General features: G+C 36.4%; 3 protein-coding genes across 3 annotated transcripts; 1 reads left to right on the plus strand and 2 right to left on the minus strand.

Annotated features, from left to right (window-relative positions):
- Positions 1-889: 889 nt before the first annotated feature.
- Positions 890-5410, plus strand: LOC107804667 (ribonuclease 2). Its single transcript, XM_075244587.1, has 9 exons — positions 890-1352; positions 1769-1797; positions 1897-1970; positions 2292-2393; positions 2506-2509; positions 3166-3257; positions 3897-4058; positions 4628-4724; positions 5145-5410. Exons 1-9 carry the CDS (start codon positions 1123-1125, stop codon positions 5204-5206), a joined length of 852 nt encoding a protein of 283 aa, XP_075100688.1. The 5' UTR covers positions 890-1122; the 3' UTR covers positions 5207-5410.
- LOC107804666 (pentatricopeptide repeat-containing protein At3g02330, mitochondrial-like) lies at positions 5349-8576 on the minus strand. The gene has a single exon (XM_016628589.2). The coding sequence runs from the start codon at positions 8491-8493 to the stop codon at positions 5872-5874; it is 2622 nt and encodes an 873-aa protein (XP_016484075.1). The 5' UTR covers positions 8494-8576; the 3' UTR covers positions 5349-5871.
- A 1024-nt stretch (positions 8577-9600) lies between these two features.
- On the minus strand, positions 9601-13472 carry LOC107804665 (large ribosomal subunit protein uL18-like). Its single transcript, XM_016628588.2, has 9 exons — positions 13335-13472; positions 12227-12296; positions 12045-12136; positions 11710-11836; positions 11528-11607; positions 11325-11441; positions 10499-10633; positions 10180-10349; positions 9601-9890 (listed from the first exon to the last, which is right to left on the minus strand). The coding sequence occupies exons 1-9, from the start codon at positions 13335-13337 to the stop codon at positions 9776-9778; spliced, it is 909 nt and encodes a 302-aa protein (XP_016484074.1). The 5' UTR covers positions 13338-13472; the 3' UTR covers positions 9601-9775.
- Between the last annotated feature and the right edge of the window lie 7930 nt (positions 13473-21402).

Raw genomic sequence — 21402 nt, forward strand, 5'->3', positions numbered from 1 at the left:
CTAACATCACACAAAAAAGGAAAAAAACTTATGCATTATAATTTGTAGCCCAACATTTTGTAATTTCACACATTTGTGTATCAATCGAACATCTTAATCTCAAAATTCAAAGAGTATTATCGTTACACACATAACTCAAATGGTTAATTATGACTCATGAGGACGAGCTTACTCGATCAAATGGATATCCAATAGATAAATTATGTTTTGTGAAGCACGAATCTTGTATGCTCTTCAGTTGTAAAATCTCCTGAAGTAACAATCAAATGTAGAGATTAATTCAGGGCTAAGGGTTTGCTAATTTATGGTAGGCTTCGTCAAATTTGAGTTGGAATAAACCCTAACTTAGAAATTTTACTGAGAGAAAAAGGGAACCTATTATTAGGTGTTATTATTTGTGACATGGTAATAATTTATGTGATAATAACACTTTTTGTCCCTTAATTATTGCCAAATTGTGACTTCGATCTTTGTTGTACATGAATTAGTACATTTAACCTTCAACTAATTAAAATATGTATTTTTGTCCTTTTATATAGGAAATTTAATATAATTGAGTATTTTCTGGAACTATACAATCCTCAAATACGGATTATCGATAAAATCTTAACCTACTACATGAGTACTAAACTGGTAGAACGGTTAATAAATCAATAAATTTGTAAATATTCACAAGCAAAGGAATAAAAAGTGCACAAATAAATTAATTAAAGATTAAATATACTTGGTCAAATATTACAAGCACAAAAGTCACTAGTTAACCGAGGGACCAAAAGTATTTTTTTTATTTTTGGGGTAAATGACTAGAAGTATTATTAATTAACATTTAACACCATGTCGTGACTGTGTTTCCTATTTATGTTACCCTATACTTGTTTTTTTAAAGAGGTCTCCGTCATCTGCTAAATTAAGAAGACAATTCGCCGCTCTCGCGATTTATAACGCATTCCAGATTGCGACTTATATGTCGCATTCAAATTGAGTCCCATTACATGTATAAGTCGCATTCAAATTGAATTTTACGTTTTCCCCAAATCTACAGCTAATACTTCGTCCGTTAACTACCTAACGTCAACAATCCAAACTCCGCCGTTCTTCCCTTCATAGTAGTGAGCTAGAGCAATGGCTACGCCTCCAATTAAAGCGATTCTCTGTATGCAATTGCTAGCTATATTTATCGTAGCATTTTGTCTTATACGAATCAACTGTAGTTGGGTTGCAGAAGAAGGATTACTACGAAAGCGAAGCGGAGTACATCAGAGACAGTTCGATTACTTCAAACTCTCTCTCCTTTGGCCAGCCACCGCTTGCCGCAATACAACTCGCTGCTGTTCCTCCAATGCCTGTTGCCGGTAAATCATAGGACTGTATTCCGTTTACAGATAGTAACGCATAGTTAATTGACCGATTGATTTCTTTCACTTTGCCTTCGATTTTTTTCTCAGGTTGTAATTGTATTATATCTAACGAATTTTAGTAAATTAATAAGCTAATTGTGCGTTTTGTAAGAATATTTGATAAGGATTTAAGTTATATATAAAATGACAGTGTAGATATTCTTTTACACTTTCAATTAGTGATAGCATGTTAGTTACTTACCATTTTTACCAGATTACCTTTAATTATTTATCTGAGATTTACCTTTAATTAGTTAATAGGTGCAATCATTTTGTTCACCATCAGTGCGTTGAACTTAAACTCATTTGATAATATTTAAAGAATGAGGCTTACCTTTTCTTTTCTTTTTTTTATTTTTGTATTTTTTCAGCTCGAACTTGCCATCCGAATTCACAATTCGTAAGTCGTGCTCTGATTGGAAAGGATGCATATTTATGTTTTTCCTTGTTGTGTATTGTGAGAGCTGGATATATATGAATAAGGTTTATTGTACTGCAGATGGACTTTGGGCTGATTACAATGATGAAACTTGGCCTGCTTGCTGTTCTGGTCCCCAATTTGATAAGAAAGAGGTAGATTGCTAGCCTTTTTTCCGCGCACCACCCTTTTATTCTGCGAGGAATGTTTGAAGAGAGAAATAATTGGTGGAACTGTTAACTGCTTAGATAAAGATCTGTTTGAAGAGAGAAATAATTGGTGGAACTGTTAATGTTTACTCCATTGATCTAACTAGAATATTGAGAATTCAGCATTGAGACTGAATAAAGAAGCTTATACTTCTTCAGCTTTAATGGTGTATCCCTTTTCTACTGCCTATTCATATATAAATATTCATCAATACTGACTCTGAAATAATTTGTGTTATGAGCTTTATATATCCATTCATTCTGTAGATTTCAACATTGCTCAAACCCTTGAGGAAGTACTGGCCTTCTTTTAGTTGTGAGGCCGTCTCAAATTGCCATCATGGAAAAGGAACATTTTGGGCTCATGAGGTGGTTTTCATTGTTACTTGTACTATATGATTTGTAAAGAATTCAATACAATTCAAGGAACTAACATGTCCTCTCGTTTATTGTATCTGACCCTGGGGATATTCATTTTCAGTGGGGTAATCACTCTTTGCCTTATTTTATATTCAGTTTATAATACCTCGCAAGACAATTGATGGCTTTGAGCTATTATATAAGTTTGATTAAAAAGAGAAGCAAGATTCTTTACTTACCAGAAGGATTTACAAAATAGAAAGGACCTTATTGCTGACATCTCTGAACAATATAGGTTCCTTCTTTTCCTGGATATTAATTACCTTAAAAGTTTACGTTCTTGTACATTCTCATTTTACATATTCCTTTTCTTCTTTAAAATTAGCGCCCCCCCCCCCCCCCCCAAAAAAAAAAGGGACAATATCATATGAAAGTTTGCAGATAATTAATCCAAAGTTAAGGCCAGTCTGGGGGTGTTATTTGCCACTAAATGTGGGATACCATTATCCGCTCTTTATCCTCTCTCTTGTCTGGCAACCAAAAAGAACCCTTAAAATACTTCAGAAGGACATACTGTCCTTTAATTCTTAAGCAAGCACCTAACTGTAATATGGATGATATGGAGAGATTAAGGGCCTTACCAGTCTACCAACTGCAACCCAAAGCTCAAAATTTTGTGTTTGTTACACTTGTAAAACTTAATAGGGACAAAGTTCAGCCTGGTAAATGATGTTCTCTATATGTTGTGTGATCTTTCATAATTTTATGTCATTGTTTGCAGAAAAACACGGGACATGTTCTTATCCTGTTGTCCATGATGAGTATGAGTACTTCCTAACGACCTTGAATGTTTACTTCAAATATAATGTCACTGTAAGTTGATTGTTATTCTATTTATTTACTGCAATAAAGTTTGCCTTCTTGTATATTTTCTATTGATTCTAAACTTTGATTCAGTTACTTATTTGCATATATTCAGTATTGGGGCCATGAAATTATTAGATGTATCAGACGCAACAGCAGTTTTATAGCTCATCTTGAATAACTTGGTTCGTATATTATATGAAAACTTAAATCACGGATGTTATCAGTTTCTTTCCTAAGAAAATTTCTCTTGGCTGATATGAATTTTTAAATAGATGATCATCTACAATATCAGATATACAAGTTTGTGGTAACGTATACCGCAGCCTGCTGGAAATTATTCATAGCAATATACCTAGAGGGTTAGCAGTTGGACTTTGTAAGTTGGCACAGAGTGTTGAAAATGGTGAACTTCTCGCATATGTGCTGAATTCTTTCTTAATTAACTGAATCATAACTTTCTGGGTATGTTGAAACATTGAATTACTTAACATTCTTTTAGCATTCCATGTTCTTTTTCTTGTTAAAAGGTCAGTACAACTTCATTTCATTTTGTTGAAAACTTATATGTTCATCCTCTTACTCATATAATTGCATAGTGTATTTGACTGGTAGCTGACCATCATTGTAAAAATTGAAATTAACCAGGGAGTTCTGTTTGAAGCTGGGTATGTACCGTCAAATTCCGAGAAATATCCACTGGGAGGCATCATTACTGCCATTCAAAATGCCTTCCATGCAACTCCAGAGTTGATATGCTCGGGTGATGATGTGGAGGAACTTCGGATATGCTTCTATAAGGATTTCCAGGTTGGTTCTCTCTAATCCTCTGAATAAATTATTGCAAGATTTTCTTAATGCCGCTTTACTTGATTTTATAAGGTGATGTTGATGCCTCACTTAATATGTTTGTCATTGTTTAGTTTACGACATAAATTATTATGTCCTTCAATAGTACACTTCTTGTTTGTTAACTTCTTTCCTTATCCAAATGCAACCAGTAGATATCATGAGTATACAATTTAGATGTGTACGATTTCACGATCATTCCGATTTCATTCATCTTTCCTGTTAGCAGATAAAACACTTTTTTTTAATTCTGAATCTCTGCATGGTTAATCTTATGTCTAATTTACTGTGCACAAAACAATGCCTACTGTCTCACGATTTCCATTCCAACTTCTTTCATCTTTCCTGTTAGCATATTAAACGACTTCTTAGTTCTGAATCTCTGCTTGGTTAATCTTATCTCTAATTCTCTATTTGTTTAATTTATTATCAAAACATTGTCTAATTGTCTATTGTCAGAATATCATCCCCAAAACTCCCATTTCTTGCATTAAAGTGAAACGGTACTTTAATTCTTGTTTCTTTTACAGCCTCGTGACTGTGCAAGTGGATTTATCATTAGAAGTGACAGACTCTCTTCTGGGTCATGTCCTCAGTATGTTAGCTTGCCAGCATATGGATCATGGAGTAAGTTCACTTCCCCAAAAATTGGACGGCCACCTATATTTAATAGGATTAGTTCATCTGAATAGGATTAAAGCTTGATCACTTTGCGATCCGATCAACTATTATAAGATAACTAGCCAACCAACATATAGATATAGCCTTAATTATACGCCTAAAACCAGCAATGGAATGCCCATTTTTGTAGTCATAGAACCTCCTTTTATCGACCCCTAAGTACCCCGAGAATTAGTCTATGATTGAGTAGCCATGCCTATAAATTGTCTAGCATCGCTGTCGTTGTAGATCTCCTTATTTTATTTGTATAAATGTACCTAGGAACTGTATGATTATTCAGATCACATCAGGAGTATGAAAGCACAAGTTTGCTATTTCCAACTTTATCCTCTCAAATGTTTAATTCATCTTCACATGTTTTTTCAGGGTATTCAACCGTACAAAGGCAGTTTCTTGATCTGAGCGATAGTCTGACAGCAGTTTCATGATCTAAGCGATGGTCTGATTTGATAAGGTAAAATTTGGCAAGGGGTGTAAATCAGACCTTTATTGCTTTACTAAGAAGTTTAGCGCCTGCAAGTTTCAGCTTGCTATTTATAAGAGATATACATTCTTGTAAAGATTATGAGATGATTTTGATGTACTTTACTCGTCTTATCGAAATAGCATCTCAACGAGGAATTAATGCTTAATCTATTGTGCATAAATATACGTACTATTGGCTGCAAACGAATCCGCAGTTTGGCTTTATTGCATAGTTCCTTTCTATGAAAGTTAGTGCTTGGGGGTAGAGTCCATCTTACGGTTTCTACAAATTGTCTTTTGAAGCATTCCTTTGGAACTGCCGAACTGGCATAGAGTTATTCACACATCTTGTAGGTGAACAAATCTGGAACACAATTTTCTCAATCTTTCATTTTCCTTCGTGTTCTCCACGGGGTGTGCCCATAATTTGGTTGAGGCCAGAAGATATTCTAGTGAAGTCCAAGGATTGGCTAATAAATAGATAATTCTTCCTCTTATGGGGTCCAGCACGTCCAGCTTAATATCAGTCTTGACTATCCCCAATCTGGCCGAATCATTTGCTTGGGTTAACCTGAGGGAAGCTTCTTTCCCTAGCTAATCGCCATCACAGCCAGATTTAGGTTCCCAACTAAATTGGTCTAAAACAAGAAACTGCACATTCTGGAAACAGGTATTCATGCTCGTCTTCTGTGGCCTCACAGCTGAGCAAAAATTCGTCATCTAGTATATGAGAAGCTCGCTTCATTTCATATATCAATGCGTCAAGGTTTTCATATATTTCTTTGCATCTTGGATGAGCTTTGTCCCCAACAAGAAACATGTGTAGCACAGACTTGATCTCAATCCAGCTACAACCTGGCTCCTTCTTTAGCCCACCATACCTCATCACTTTCCTCATTTCGGCAACTTCTTTCCACATTCCTGCATCAGCATAAATATTTGACAAAAGTATATGAGAAGATGAGTCCTCAGGGTCCAATTGCAAGAGAAATTTTGCTGCTTTTTCTGCTACCTCCACATTTCCATGCATCTTACACATACTAAGTAGAGTTCTCCAGATCACATCATCAGCCTCAATAGGCATGTCCTGAATAAGCTTCAGAGCTTCACTAATTTGGCCCGCCCTCCCTAGTATGTCAACCATACATGAGTAATGTTCCAATTGAGGATCCAATCCATAGTTATTCGACATTGAATTGAAGTGTTGCAGACCTTTCTCAACAAGCCCAATATGAGCACAAGCTCTTAGGACTGCAAGAAAAGTTGCATGATTTGGTCTAACATCCTCAAGCTGCATCTTTTCAAAGATCTGCAAAGCCTCGTCCCCAAGACCATGTTGTGCATAGCCACAAACCAAAGCATTCCATGTCACAAAATCCTTTTTTGGTGCTTTTTCAAACATCAATCTGGAATCCTGCATGTTTCCACACTTCGAGTACATGTCAACAAGAGTGCTTGTTATAAACACATCCGATTGCAATTCTTGCTTTATAATTTGAGCATGAATTTGCTTTCCTATCCCAACAGTAGCTAGATTGGCACAAGTATCAAGAACTGTTGCATAGGTAAAGTTATCAGGTTTTATTCCCTCTTCCAGCATTTTAGAGTAGAATTTTTGAGCTTCTTCACTTTGTTCACGCAATGAGAAGCCCGATATGATTGCATTCCAAGAAACAATTGTCTGTTCCTCCATTCTCTCATGAAGTTTCTCTGCCTCTTCTACCTTTTCACATTTGCAGTACATATCTATTACAGCACTCCCAATGAAGCACTCCAACCCCATCCCTGATTTTATGATTCTATTGTGAATCACCATGCCAATGTTCAAATCTTGACGAGCCGCACAGGCCTTTAAAACGCTACCATAAGTGAATTCATCTGGTTCCATCCTTGCCTGAAGCATCCGAAAAAATAGTATCAAAGTTTCATCCTCATGTCCATTCTGCTCGTAAGCTGCAATTATTGCATTCCAAGACACTGCATCTTTTATTTCCATTTCGTCAAATAAACGCCGAGCTTCACGTGGTGCTTCACATTTGCCATACATGTCCATAATGGCATTTGCAACACAAACATTCGACCAAAAGGGAGTCTTACAAGCTACCCCATGTATCTGCATTCCCTCTAAATGCCCTTTGAAAACTGCACAGGCACTAAATGCACCAGATAGGCTTATTTCATCAAACCCAAGATAAGACTTCAGCAAACGCTTGAATACTAATACAGCTTCATATCCTTGATCACCTCGAGCAAACCCAACAATTAAGGCATTATAAGATTGCAAGTTATGACTTGGCAACAAGTTGAACACCTTCCTAGCATCAGACAGACTATTAGATTTGGCATACATGTCCAATGTGGCAGTTGCTACAATGACATCAGATCCAAAATCAGTTTTCAATGCATGACCATGCAATTGAGACCCCAATTTTAAGTCAGATAACCCGGCACAAGACCTGAAGAGACTAGCATAAGTAGATTGACTCACCCCTACCCCTTCTTTTTGCATCTTCTTGAACAGCTGTAATCCATTAGCAAACTCATTATTTTGAACGCAACCTGCAATCAAAGCGCTCCAAGAAACCCAGTTCTTTTCAGGCATCTCATTGAAGAAACATATAGACCCATGTAACCTCTTGCATTTTGAATACATATCCACCATTGCACTCCCCGTCACCACATCAGTAGCGAGACCCAACTTGATCACCATCCCATGCACCTGCACCCCTAACATAGAATCTTCCAGACCCGAACAAGCTTTCAAAACAACAGCAAAAGTTGTTCTATCAAAAGCAATACCATCTCTTCCCATTTCCATAAAAGCTCGAATTGATTTCTGATAATTACCATGTTGCAAATACCCCGAGATCATAGAATTCCAAGAAATTACATCTCTTTCAGGCATCAAATCAAACATCAATTTTGCCTTCTCCATATCACTAACCATAGAATACCCAAATATCATGGCGTTCCAAGAAACTGTATCTCTCAGAGGCATTTTATCGAATACTCTATCAGCATAACCCAAATTGGAGCATTTTATATACAACTGAATCAAACAATTAGTGACAAAAATAGTGGGTTGAAATCCAGATATTATCATCCGAGCATGGGCTTGCTTGCCTGGTTCCTGGGTGCATTGTTTTGCACATTCTTGGAATATATGAGAGAAGGTTTTCCTGTAGTTTGGGTGCATTTGATTTGCTACTGCAAGTGTTTTAAGTGCAGGGCAATGAACTTTTGAAATCATGCTTTGGCGGGTGACAGATCGTTTATTTCTCCCACCGGTCCAATTTATATGATACTCTTATTAATAACCATTTGAAAAAACAACACTCCTCTTTTACTAAAAATTTATCATATACTCCATTTTAAGTATATTTATTTATTGTAAAAAAATTGATTTCTAATTTTTTTATTTAATTTCGAATAATGTGAATTTTATTTGAAAATATTAAATATCGATATCCGAATTGGGATCAAACACTAAAAGGTTTGATTCTCAAACTCCAAATTTCTTCATTCTAATTAACACAGTTAAAAAGTAGTTAACTATTTCACCAAGAAAATGCGGGGATATCCAAAAAATTGAATATGTTGATACATAGTTTGCTTGACCACCTAGTTTGATTTTTTCAGCTAATATCCTGTTAGTAAATAGATTACTAATTCAAGCCGTGAAATCAGTCATTGATACTTGCATTGGGGTTCACACCCCTTGGGTGCAGCCCTCCCCGACCCTGCGTTCAAATGTTTCGTACATCGAACTGCTCTTTTTTATATCCTACTAGTAAATAAAGAATTACGTAGGTATGCACCTAAAACTCAATTACTAGCTTGGTGTATTTACGGCACGGTCACAAGAATATAGGACGCTAATGATGATAACGGTGCTCATAGATTACCATATTGCCAGTTAGTTGGCAAGCACATACTAAAAACTTTAATTGCTTATGCCATAGGTTTTGGGGCTGTAGCTCCGCAGCTGGATAGTAATTTGAGGTCCCATGTTATATGGTAGGGGATATACAAGGATGGGGAAAATGTTGTGGGGAGAAAAGGGTACAACTTACCTACACCAATGTTAAACTAAATTATGCCAATTCACATTTTTTTTTCAAAAGTGAAAATGCATCACTTGACCATAATCAAGTAATAATTGTGCATAGAAGTGAAAATCACATGCTTTGCATATATTCGTTAAGTATAAGTAAGTAGCTAAAGTTGGTCTGGAGATTCAGTGGACTGGTGGAGAGTGCATAGAAATTGACTGCAGTGCATGTCCTAGTGATAGGGAATCAATACAGCTTGGATAAAAACTAAGACAACCATAGTAGCCCAAGTGTTGCAAGGATGATAAGGGGGAAAAGTGCTTTGTTGAATTTGGAATACATGCACTACAATCTTGTAAATTGTTCAACTGGTGAATTCTCATTCTACTGAGCATGCAAAACTGAGATATCAATAAAAAAGCAAAAACACAGTATGATAAAAACATAAGCAACAATATTTCAGGATTCTTGTACTGCACTTCACTCGTCATCCTCATCATCATCGTCGTCATTTCCAGCAGCTGAATTCAAGGCGTTCAGCCTCTCGATCAACTTAGCCTTCCTTTCCTCATAAGTTAGCTTCTTTAGATTGTACCTGCAAAAAGTATCCAAAAATGAATATGCAGAAAGATAGCATATAATTGGAATAATCAGCACATATGCCACATTTTTTACATGGCACTCTAGAAATAAAGACTATCCAGGCAAACATAAATGAATTCCATATTTCAACGAGAAATAGGAATTGGAGATCCTTCAACCATGAGAGTAAAGTGCTTGTCAACATTGACCATACAAATGCATGAATATATTAATTTTTTAATAGAAACAGGAAGCACATAAAAGCTGATAATGAATTAATTAAACTAAAAAAGATGTTCGACCTCTTGTGCTGCTTGGGAGGGTGTTTGTCCGACTTCTTGAAGGTAGGATCAGCACGTATGGCAGCATGAACTTTCTTGTACATCTCCTCGAGGTGATCAGCCTCAAGACCCTTCTTGATGTACTCACTAAAGTGTGACTGATACTTCTCAGGTTCATCTTCGATCAGAGTCTATAAATAGAGGGAAGAGGTTTAGCATAATAGTCATTGTGTTCACCTAGATGTAGTAAGATCAACATCATAACACTCCATTGAACATTTGCATGGATTCAATGATTATATAAAGTAAAAACAGAGTCCATATAGCCATTCTATTTCACCTTCATGTACGTAGCAACATGACCACCATAAATGTAGTTTCGGTGAACATCAGCATCAAGTTGTTTAGAATCCTTGCTGAATCCAGCAAACCTCTTCTCACTGTGAGGGATATCAAGTCCACCATCCAACGCACCCTGAATCCACCAAGCAAAGAATTGCATTTATTTACACAAAATGTGAAAAATCATATGGCATGAATAATCCATCTTAAAAAACAAACGGTCACATGGCATGAATAATACATCTCAAATCTCAAAAGAGAAAAGAAACAGACCAATTTGACAGCTGGGAGGGACTCCACTTAACTTCAAAAATCCACATTATAATAGTCAGAAAGTAACCCACTATTTGCTTTCCTCGGACAATTGCAATCAGGGTTTCATAACACCATATTCTTCGAGATTTAAGCAAGTGGCTACTATTCATTAAAGGGTTCACAAAAAATAATCAAAGCATCTGTTACACCAAGTATATTTTAACTTGAGATAGAATTACTACGTCTATCTCATTGATATGGCAATCTATCCTCTTTGGTTCATTCCAAAAAGATTGATACATTTCTATATTTGGAAACGCTTTAATGTTAAGGTTTCCATATTACCCTTAATGGCATGATCTTATAGGAGTGACAAGGTATGTTGCATGCCAGATAAGGATACTTTTTGTATGTTTTAACTCATTGGCTTAAGTGTAAAAAACCCTTCTTTATTTCTTAAATCTCCAGTCAAACATCCACATGATATATAATGGAGGCAGTAGAAATTTTGCAATGCAGTTTAGACAGAGACTAAGTGATACAGCACCATACCAAAAGCAGAATTATACCTTGAGAGCACCAAAGACACGATTTCCAGTAGTAGTCCTTATAAGGCCAACATCCAAGAGAGCACGGAACGGCCTCCTGCTTTCAGCAGGTTCAACAGAGTAATCCTCCCCATTGACCTGTAAAAAATTGATACCAGTTAACAAATAAAAGCCCCCTACAGAAGGACAAAACGCCCATAACACTACAATACATCTGCAATTACCTCAAGGTTCCCTTGATACTCCTCGTCCATTTCGAGCTTTTTGAGAACTCGTCGTGCCAAAAGAAGTCCAGTACAGTAGGCTAAAATGAATATAAATGAGTTAACAGTTCAAGAAGAAATTAAGAACTACACAATTTCATGTGAGCTAACCAAACAAAATAGAATAGCTTGTGTGGAAGTACCAGCAGCATAATTTGTCAGTCCAACTTCAAGGCCATAACGAGGCAGCTCATTAGCATAAGCAGAGGCAAGAATCATGTCACCAGCAATACTAGCCGACACAATTTGTGCAATTATGTCCTTGTTAGTCTAGAAAAAATGTTAAGGAAGCAAACCAAAGGACCAGCACAGCTACTGTGCCACACTCCAATCATGTGATGCGCACTCACTGTGACAATTTCATGATCCAACCATGTAACATTAAATGGATAATACATGTCAAAACAATAAACAAAATTCCAGGAAGAAGCCATCACATTTAAGTAATTTTTAAAGTAAAGCAAAAGTAGTAGGATACAAATCGGACAACCAAACGATATTTTGGAGTGTTGTACTTATTTTTGTCCTGATTGATCAATCTGTTCCTAGCTCTGTAGTCTGTTTTTCCCTCTGCATGGTAAAAAAAAATTCAAAAATGGTGAGTCAGGAATTGCAAATTTGAGAACAGAACGAAAGGGATGAAAACAATATAAGCTGCACCTCTCCTTCTCTTGAATTTAACCTGGAAACGCTTGAAATATGCCCTTGTCTTCTGGACTTTGATGAAGGCCTGCAACATAATAGAATAACAGTGTCATGCACAAGAAATGCATCAGTTCATAATTTAAAAATATAGTTCCAACTTCACCAAGAATCCATTTGAAGATGCACATTTCAAAAAGATGCTTTTGTTGTGTTGGTACACACACATTACGTCTGGTGTTTCTTAAGAGTCATTTTAGTATGTTTAAAGATTTATATATCAGTAAAAATGTAGAAAATTTAAACAGTTAGAGAACCCTTAATTGGTTTTGAAAGACAGCTAATTAAGTAGTAATTGTTTGAGTCCAGAAAAACAGAACAAATGTTGAAGATTCAATTCCAATCTCAACAAGTTTTGGATTGAGGTACATTTTTAATTTTTTATCAACCTGTCGACATTTTCTAGGCAATATAGTTGAAATAATATCATTTAGCATCGATTCGTCCCAACCTAACAGAGACATCAAAACATCATTAAAGATTCTGATTTGAAGTTCTTAATGAAACCAATAAGATTCATTACTGTGTTGTCAAAGAAACCAAAAGAAGTGGGGAAACAAAAGATATTTACATATTAATCTAAACCTACAAGTCAATACAATTGTACATAGAGACCAATCCTTACTAATCAAAACAAGATCCTTGCAGATTTGTATATAAGTGTGTAGAAATAAATGTGAGGCTTAGTAAATTTCTAGTTTTACCTACTGAAAGTTGGAAAAAAGCAGCCCAAATAAAATGTAATAAACATTTCTTAGAAGTAATGTAGCAGAATATATAACTCAAAACTTGTTTGAGACTGAGGAGTAATAGTATAAGTTAATGTACTGATGCTCCTCCTAGAAACTGGAAAAAGTTATAGCGTAGGCATATCAGAGATAGTATAAACCGTAACGATATAGAGTTATAATGAAAAAAATACAAGTTATTATCCTAAAACAAAAATGTAGCACACACTGTTCTTTCTCTTCCAAATATCGGCTACCAAATTAGATAACAAAGCATCGAAAAAAGGTGTAAAGGAAAAATGGAGTTTATCGGAAAAGCTCGGATTTGTGAGCCTTACCATTATTGCTCCTTGAAAAAACTCCGGCGGCGGCCGCGAGCGAGGGGGAGCGGGGACGGGGGGTGAGAAGCTGCTAATGAGAGGAGAGCAATTGCTGCTGCGAAGCTAATTCATATACCTCCAGCTAAAACCCTAGTCGATGTGAACGAGAAAATGATAAAATGGTCCTTTAATTTTTGGCAGGTTTAAGCTAGTCCCTTAAGTATACTTTTGAGCGGTTTTGGTCCTTACACTTGTAGCAAAATAAGCACTTAAAGTCTCATTATACATGTAACAAATGTTGTTTTTAGATTTAAGGGAACTTTGAGAAAAAATTAAGGGGAAATCACATTTAGAGGTACAACTTTTACAATTACTAAAATATTTATCTATTCATGTTGTAGGTGCAATTCTTTTAGGTTCAATTTTTGTTATTTCTTGCCTATTTTTGGAGTTTGGTGAAGTTTCTTGGTGCTGCAGCTTCCGATATTTGACAGGACTTTCCTAGATATGTTAATTGATTTTTTTTACAACTCCTATTAAATCTGAAAGCCAACATTTGTTAAGTATTTGATGGATATCAAAATTCAAAAGCGTTCACTTTTAAAAAATATTAAAGGACAAAATTATTCAGGAATATGCTATTTTAAACCTACACTCAAAGATAATGTCCATTTTTGTCATTATTTTTGATGGATACCGATTTTTTTTTTTTGACTTGTTTACTATTTTATATTGTCTCTAAGCCGAGGGTCTCCCGGAAACAGCCTCTCTATCCCTCCGGGGTAAGGGTAAGGTCTGCGTACACTCTACCCTCCCCAAACCCTACTAGTGGGATTCTACTAGGTTGTTGTTGTTGTTTGTCATTTAACTATGATCCGTCGAGATTTTTATGAAACTTGAAAAAAAATTGGCCAAAAAACTTCTCAACCTTATTTTCAAAACAACATGCCAAAGAGGTTGTTTGGTTGATAATTTGGTTATGCATAATTTGTAATGCATAAATTCTTATACGGTGAATAATAACGAGGATTATTATGTGAAGAATAATAATATAAAGATTATTATACAAAAAATAAGCAATTTATACTTGTTTTGTGTTGATAAAAAAAATATGGGGATTGTTATTTAGAGATCGCCTAATATAAGGGTGGGAATCATTTATTACCTTTTGAATCAGAGTAGTGATAGGTCGAGTATTACAACTATATAAGGAGAAGCAAATATTCGTAGACACCTTCACTTTTCCCTAACGATTATCGTTTCTGTAATTATGTATTCTTATATGCTCTTATTCACATATTGCTAATATAAGTATTACTTGTTCCTCCTTTTATTCCATATAAAAAAGTAATACATAAAGGGGCAGATTTAACTAAATCGTGACACTACTTTTGTCAATTTTTTTACTAAATATGTATTTATAATAAATTACAAAAAAACAAATGAGATAAATCGTTTACCAAAAAAAACTTTGTGGTCAAGCGCCTTAAGTTTATGCAGAAGTCATGTGTTCGAAAGCTCGCTTCAATTTGTGTTTAAAATTTTCGTGTCTTGTCTACAAAAAAAGATACATGTCTAGTGGGGTTAGAATCGTTGACCTATCAGGTGTTAACAAAATAAATGGATAAACGAATCGAGAGTCAAATTTTAAAAATTTAGCGATAACAAATTATTTGGAGATCTAGACGAATATTATTGTTTTCGTTGTAAATTATTCTTCTATCTCACAAATAAAACAAAGCATATATTTTCGTATAATTTAATGTGTATACTATTTAATATTGTCAATCAAACATGCATAAAATTATGTACGAATTAATTTTTCATATAACCAACCAAACGTTGCATAAGTTAGCATATATGTTGAGTATTGAGATTCTGATGATTAACAAAGTTTGTTTAGATAAAATGTTCTAAGAACCAGTTCCTCAGCGTAGCTGCTTAACCGCTCTAAGAATCAACTAATCAGGGTTAAGGACAAGCTCCTCAAGGATGATGATTGTGCGTCTTTGCAAGACAGTAACTTTATCTCAAAATTACCCAGGTGCGAGTTTGGTGGAAGAAAACTGCTAAACATGATAAGGGTTGTTACACAAGAAGATACACATGCATAAGTAAGAGACAAGAGTCCCAAGACTTGTAGAATCCTTGGAGCAGTGGGAATCCTATCAAACGAGAAGCTATCTATGCATAGGACTCCTGGAAGATCTTGGAGTCCAGGGAATTTAAATACTATCCTTCTGGACTACTGGGATTATTATTTTGTACACCAACTGAATAACTACATTTTACACACTCTAGACAAGTACCAATGTTGTGTTCTTCTTGAGTCATTCTAGTGATTGTGTTTTAGAAAATTGAGTTGTAATCAAAGTGTCACAAACAATTAGTGAGTTGGAGTGAATGTTTATTTTACAAGTTAGAGTAACTTGTAGATCATATGGTTGTAGTAGGAGTAATGGAGAGTATTGAGTTATAGTTTTATAATTGATACATTTGGCTTATTGTTCTAGTGAAGTTGAAGTTGAAAATCCTACGTAGTAAGTCGTGGTTTTTGCACCTTTTGAGCCGGGTGATTTTTCACGTAAAAATTATTGTGTTTACTTTACTGCTTATTTTACTTCACGTTTAAGGAGTAAGGTAAAAAACTAAGTTCTTGAGTAATTCATAAAGGCACTCAATTTAATAATTGGCATCAGAGCAGGCTCTCTCACACACACAACTAACACCTAGAGAGATCTTAGAAGCAAAATGAGTGCTCCACCTCGAATTAATGAAGGACAATCAACTACCAGACCATCCTTGTTCAGTAAAAAATAATACAGTTAGTGGAAAGCAATAATGGAAGATTTCATGACAGTTGAAGACTATGAATTATGGACCATAGTGAATCAGGGTCCATTAACTCTCACTAAACAAAATGCGCAAAATGAAACAGTTCCTAAGGACCCCTCTAAATTTGGGACACCAGATTTCAGAAGAATGGAGAAGAATGCAAAGGCTAAGAAAATCCTTATTCGTGGACTTGGTCCTAATTAGTACAACAAAATATCAGCTTGCTCTAATGTAAAGGAGATCTGGGATGCACTCCAAACTACTCGTGAAGGAACAAACCAAGTGAATAGATAAAGGATAGAATTACTTACGAGAAACTATGAGCTCTTTCTCACGAGGGAGTCTGAGCCCAACCAGAAAATGATGAAGGAGCTCCTAAGGAACCTGAACTTCAACTGAAGATGGATCCAGAGATCCTAAGGAAGTTGAGAGTGATCACGAGGAACAAGAAGAAGAGAGAACTATTGACTGCTAACCATGCTGATGAAGCTATACCTACTGACCTTGTTCTTTTGGGTCACTATTTGGGTGAACCATCTTTAGGAATGCATATTAGGACATGGAAACATCAAAGTTCATACCCTCTTAAGAACAAAATCTCTGATCCTAATGCAGGAGTGCAAACCGGGTCATCTTTAATAAATCTATGTGGACTCACATCGTTCCTCTTACAGGTTAAACCTAAGAACATAAAGGAAGCTCTAGAGGATCCAAATTGGATTATAGCCATGCAAGATGAGCTAAATGAGTTTGAAAGAAGCAATGTTTGGCACTTGGTACAAAGACCCAAGAATATAACTGTCATAAGCATCAGATGGGTGTTCAAAAATAAGTTGGATGTACAAGGAAATATCACAAGGAACAAGTTCAGACTGGTGGTTCAGGGATACAATTAAGAAAAATGCATTGACTATGATGAGACATTTGCACATGTAGCTAGAAATAGAAGCTATAAGAATGCAAATAGTTTTTGCTGCACACATGGAGTTCACCTTGTATCAGATGGATGTAAAGAGTGCATTCTTTAACGGTTATCTGAATGAGGAAGTATTTGTTAAACAACCTCCTGGGTTTGAGAGTGAAGAATTTTCTGACTATGTGTTCAAGTTAGACAAAGCCCTATATGGACTGAAACAGGCTCCAAGAGCTTGGTATGAAAGGCTCTCAAAATTCCTCTTAATCAATAACTTTGTAAGAGGAAAAGTGGATAATACACAGTTTCTGAGGAGCAAAGGCAAAAATATTCTGATTGTACAAGTATATGTGGATGACATTATTTTTGGATCTACTAATGAAGCAATGTGCAAGAAATTTGTTGATATGATGGGGAATGAGTTTGAAATGAACATGACGGGTGAATTGAACTTCTTGCTAGGGAATGCAAATCAAGCAAACACCTACTGGAACCATGATACATCATCAAAAATATATCAAGGAGCTGCCGAAGAAATTCAACATGGATTTTTTTAAGTTCATAAACACTCTCATTGCCATTGCAATAAAGCTGGACCTTGATGAAGAAGGGAAAAGTGTTGAACATAAGCTATATAGAAGAATGATTGGATCACTGTTGTATCTCAAAGCAAGCATGCATGATATTGTATAAAGTGTGGGACTCTGCGCAAGATTTCAGGCAAATCCAAAAGAGTCTCATATGAAGGTTGTCAAGAGGATACTTAGATATCTTAAAGGGACTCATTATCTATGTCTATGGTATCATATAGGGTATAACTTTGATCTAGTTAGTTATGTTGATGCTGACTATGAAGGTTTTCATATTGATAGGAAAAGCACTTCAGGAACAACACATTTTCTAGGTTCTTGTCTAGTGTCTTGGGGAAAGCATAACTCGGTGGCTTTATCCACAACTGAGACTAAATATGCGGCAACAACATCTTGTTGTGCTCAGTTGTTGTGGATAAGACATCAGCTAAGGAGCTATTGTATTTTCGTTGATTGTGTTCCTATTTTCTGTGACAACACAAGTACCATAAACATTACTAAAAATCCATGTCAACATAAGAGAACCAAGCACATTGACATTAGACATTACTTTCTCAAATACAATGTTGAAAAAGGAAATATCTCAATTAACTTATGTAAAACTAAAGACCAAATTGTGGATATTTTTACTAAAGCTTTAATTAGGGATCACTTTGAAAAGAATAGACTGGAACTAGCTCTAACTAATACTTTCAACTAGATTGAACCCCAATGATTGGCTAAAAAAAGTATAACTAGATGTAGATAGTCAAGTACAATGTGCTTGATTAAGTCTCGTGCTTGTATTAAGCACACACACTTGCCTAGAAAAATCTAGCTGATAATTATGTTGTATGATATTAACTTATAGTACTGAAACTTTATTGCATAAATGAGTATGAGTTACTAAGGAGTTGGTTCTTTGACTCAAGTACGTGCCATCTCGTCTTAATTCACTGGGACTTAATAACTTAAATTACTGTTATGCTCAGACTTTCTAATCCTGTTAGCATCACTTCTAGTTGTCATAAAGTCAAAGAGTAAGGGGAAAACCTAGAGCAATAAAAGTTTAATCACTCCTGAAATCCTAACAGTCAAAGTAACTGTTATTAGAGTCCCGCTAGATCTCAAATTTGGTTACTCTCTCTCTCTCTTCCAGTCATCAGGAGTTATGTCTTTAAAAACCCCTTATGATTAGTTTCTCAGACCTTACTATTCATCTCAAACCCTAAGAAAAAATTAAGAAATAATTCTCCCTTTTCCCTTCATCGATTTTCTTCTCTTATCACCATGCTTAAATCCAGCCAAACTTCTTCTAAAGCAAAATCATCATCAAAGACTGAAGCCAAATCCAAAAACATGAAGCCCAAATTAAAGAAAAATGTCAAACCATCAAGTGAACATGTACCCACACCTGCTCCTTCTCTATCAATATCCTCAATTGTACCTACATCATCATCCCATGTTCCTCCTGCACTCACCATTCCCACCTCTACTGGGCCTTCGCTTCCTAAACCAACCACCCATACATTTGTCTCTACTTCGAAGATGTAACAACTCGACCGGTCGTTTTGAGAGTTAGAGTCCCGAACCCCCATTTAACTGCTTTTCCCATATCTATTTCTGCTATTGTGACTTGCCAGGATGATTGGTTTTGAGTTTCGGAGTGTTTTGGGACACTTAGTCCCTAAATGAGAGCTTAAGCATTAGGATTTAGACCGTAGTTAGAACTATATAAAGACGACTCCGAAATGGAATTCTGTCGGTTCCATTAGCTCAGTTAGGCTATTTTGGGTTTAGGGGCGTGTCTGGATTGTGTTTTGGAGGTTCGTAGCTCATTTAGGCTTGAAATGGCGAAAGTCGAATTTTTGGAGTTTTGGGCCGGTAGTGGAATTTTTGATATCGGGGTCGTTTTCTGATTCCGAAAGTTGGAGTAGGTCCGTAGTGTTGATTATGACTTGTGCGCAAAATTTGAGGTCAATCTGACGTGATTTGTTAGGTTTCGGCATCGGTTGTAGAATATTGAAGTTTCAAGTTCTTTAACTTTAAATTAGAGGGTGATTCGTGATTTTAGCATTGTTTGATGTGATTTGAGAGCTCGACTAAGTTTGTATGGTATTTTAAGATTGGTTGGTATGTTTGGTCGAGGTCCCGGGGGCCTCGGGTGTGTTTCGGATGCTCAACGGGTGAAAGTTTGGACTTAGAGGAATTTTTGAGTTGCTGGTTCTGGTGTTTTCGCACCTGCGGTGGGGAGTCCGCAGGTGCGGCCTCGCAGAAGGGAGGCTGGGATCGCAAGTGCACTTTTAGGCCAGGGAGTCAGTGGTCGCAGATGTAACGAGTGAGCCGCATCTGCGGAAGGGCAGTCGCAGACGCGGAGGTGAGAAGGACTCAAGGTTCCGCAGAAGCGGACGATTGAGCGCAGAAGCGCATCCGCAGGTGCGGACTCAAGCACACAGGTGCGTACCCAGCCTGGATAAGTGACCTTCACACCTGCGTTGATTTTTCCGCAGGTGTGTGACCGTAGATGCGGCCCCATGCGCGCAGGTGCGGAAATCGCTGGGCAGAAAAGAGGATTTCGAGGGTTTGAAATTTCATAACACAAAATTCGATTTAGAGCTCGGTGGGAGACGATTTATCGCGGGATTTTGAAGGAGAACTATTGGGTAACTAATTCTAACTCTATTTTGATCATAATACATTAATCTATTGTTGTTTTCCTCGTCTAATTAAGGAAAATTGAGGGTAGAAGTTTGGAAATGGGGGAAAAGGTTCCCCAATTGAAAATCTGAGATTTGAATGGGAATTTGACGTCGGATTTAGATGATTTTTGTTCGAGTGAACTCGTGAGTGAATGGGTGTTCATAATTTATAATTTTTATCTGATTCTGAGACATGGGACCGGGGAAACGTTTTGAGCGTTTTTCCTAATTTCACGCTTTAGCTTCGAATTAATTAGCTAAATTAGTTACTTGTAGTTATATTTACATTATGCAATTAATTTGAATAGATTCGAGCCATTTGGAGTCGGATACTCTTGGCAAGAACGTGATATCGAGTTGATTTGAGCGGTTCGAGATAAATGGCTTGCCTAATCTTGTGGTGGGGACTTTCCCTTAGGATGTTTGATATTAATTGATGTGTGAGCGCCGTGTACGTGAGGTGACGACTACGTACACAGGATATTATTACAAAAATCCCATTTTTTCCTTTTTAAATCATAAACTGTTTTTCCTTATTAAATTGTACTAATACGTTTAATTGTTAAACTTAGATTAGAAAAGCATGCTTACGTGTTTTAACTGTCTAATTGACATTCTGTGCGCCATGCTTAGTTAAGTCCATATTTTCCTTACCTGTGTCCAGTATAAACTGTAGAACTCGATGCCATACCTGCCATTTCATCTTGCGTTGCATATTTAAATTGGGACTACGAACGTATTCCGGGAGATCCTCATATACTGCATATTTAAATTGGGACTACGGACATATTTCGGGAGATCCGTGCATATTTATTTTGGGACTACGGATGTATTTCGGGAGATCCCTCAGCACTGTATATTTACTTTGGGACTACGGACGTATTCCAGGAGTTCCCCCAACACTGCATATTTACTTTGGGATTACGGACGTATTCCAGGAGATCCCCCTGTACTGCATATTCATTTGGAACTACGGGACGGTATCCCGGGAGATTCCCCAGTGTGCTTACCTTGTTCTGAGCCAAGGGCTCCCTTAACTGTTAAATTTTCGAGAATTTCTTTAATTGTGT

The sequence above is a fragment of the Nicotiana tabacum genome, chromosome 22, assembly GCF_000715075.1.
Source record: "Nicotiana tabacum cultivar K326 chromosome 22, ASM71507v2, whole genome shotgun sequence".
Lineage (NCBI taxonomy): Eukaryota > Viridiplantae > Streptophyta > Magnoliopsida > Solanales > Solanaceae > Nicotiana > Nicotiana tabacum.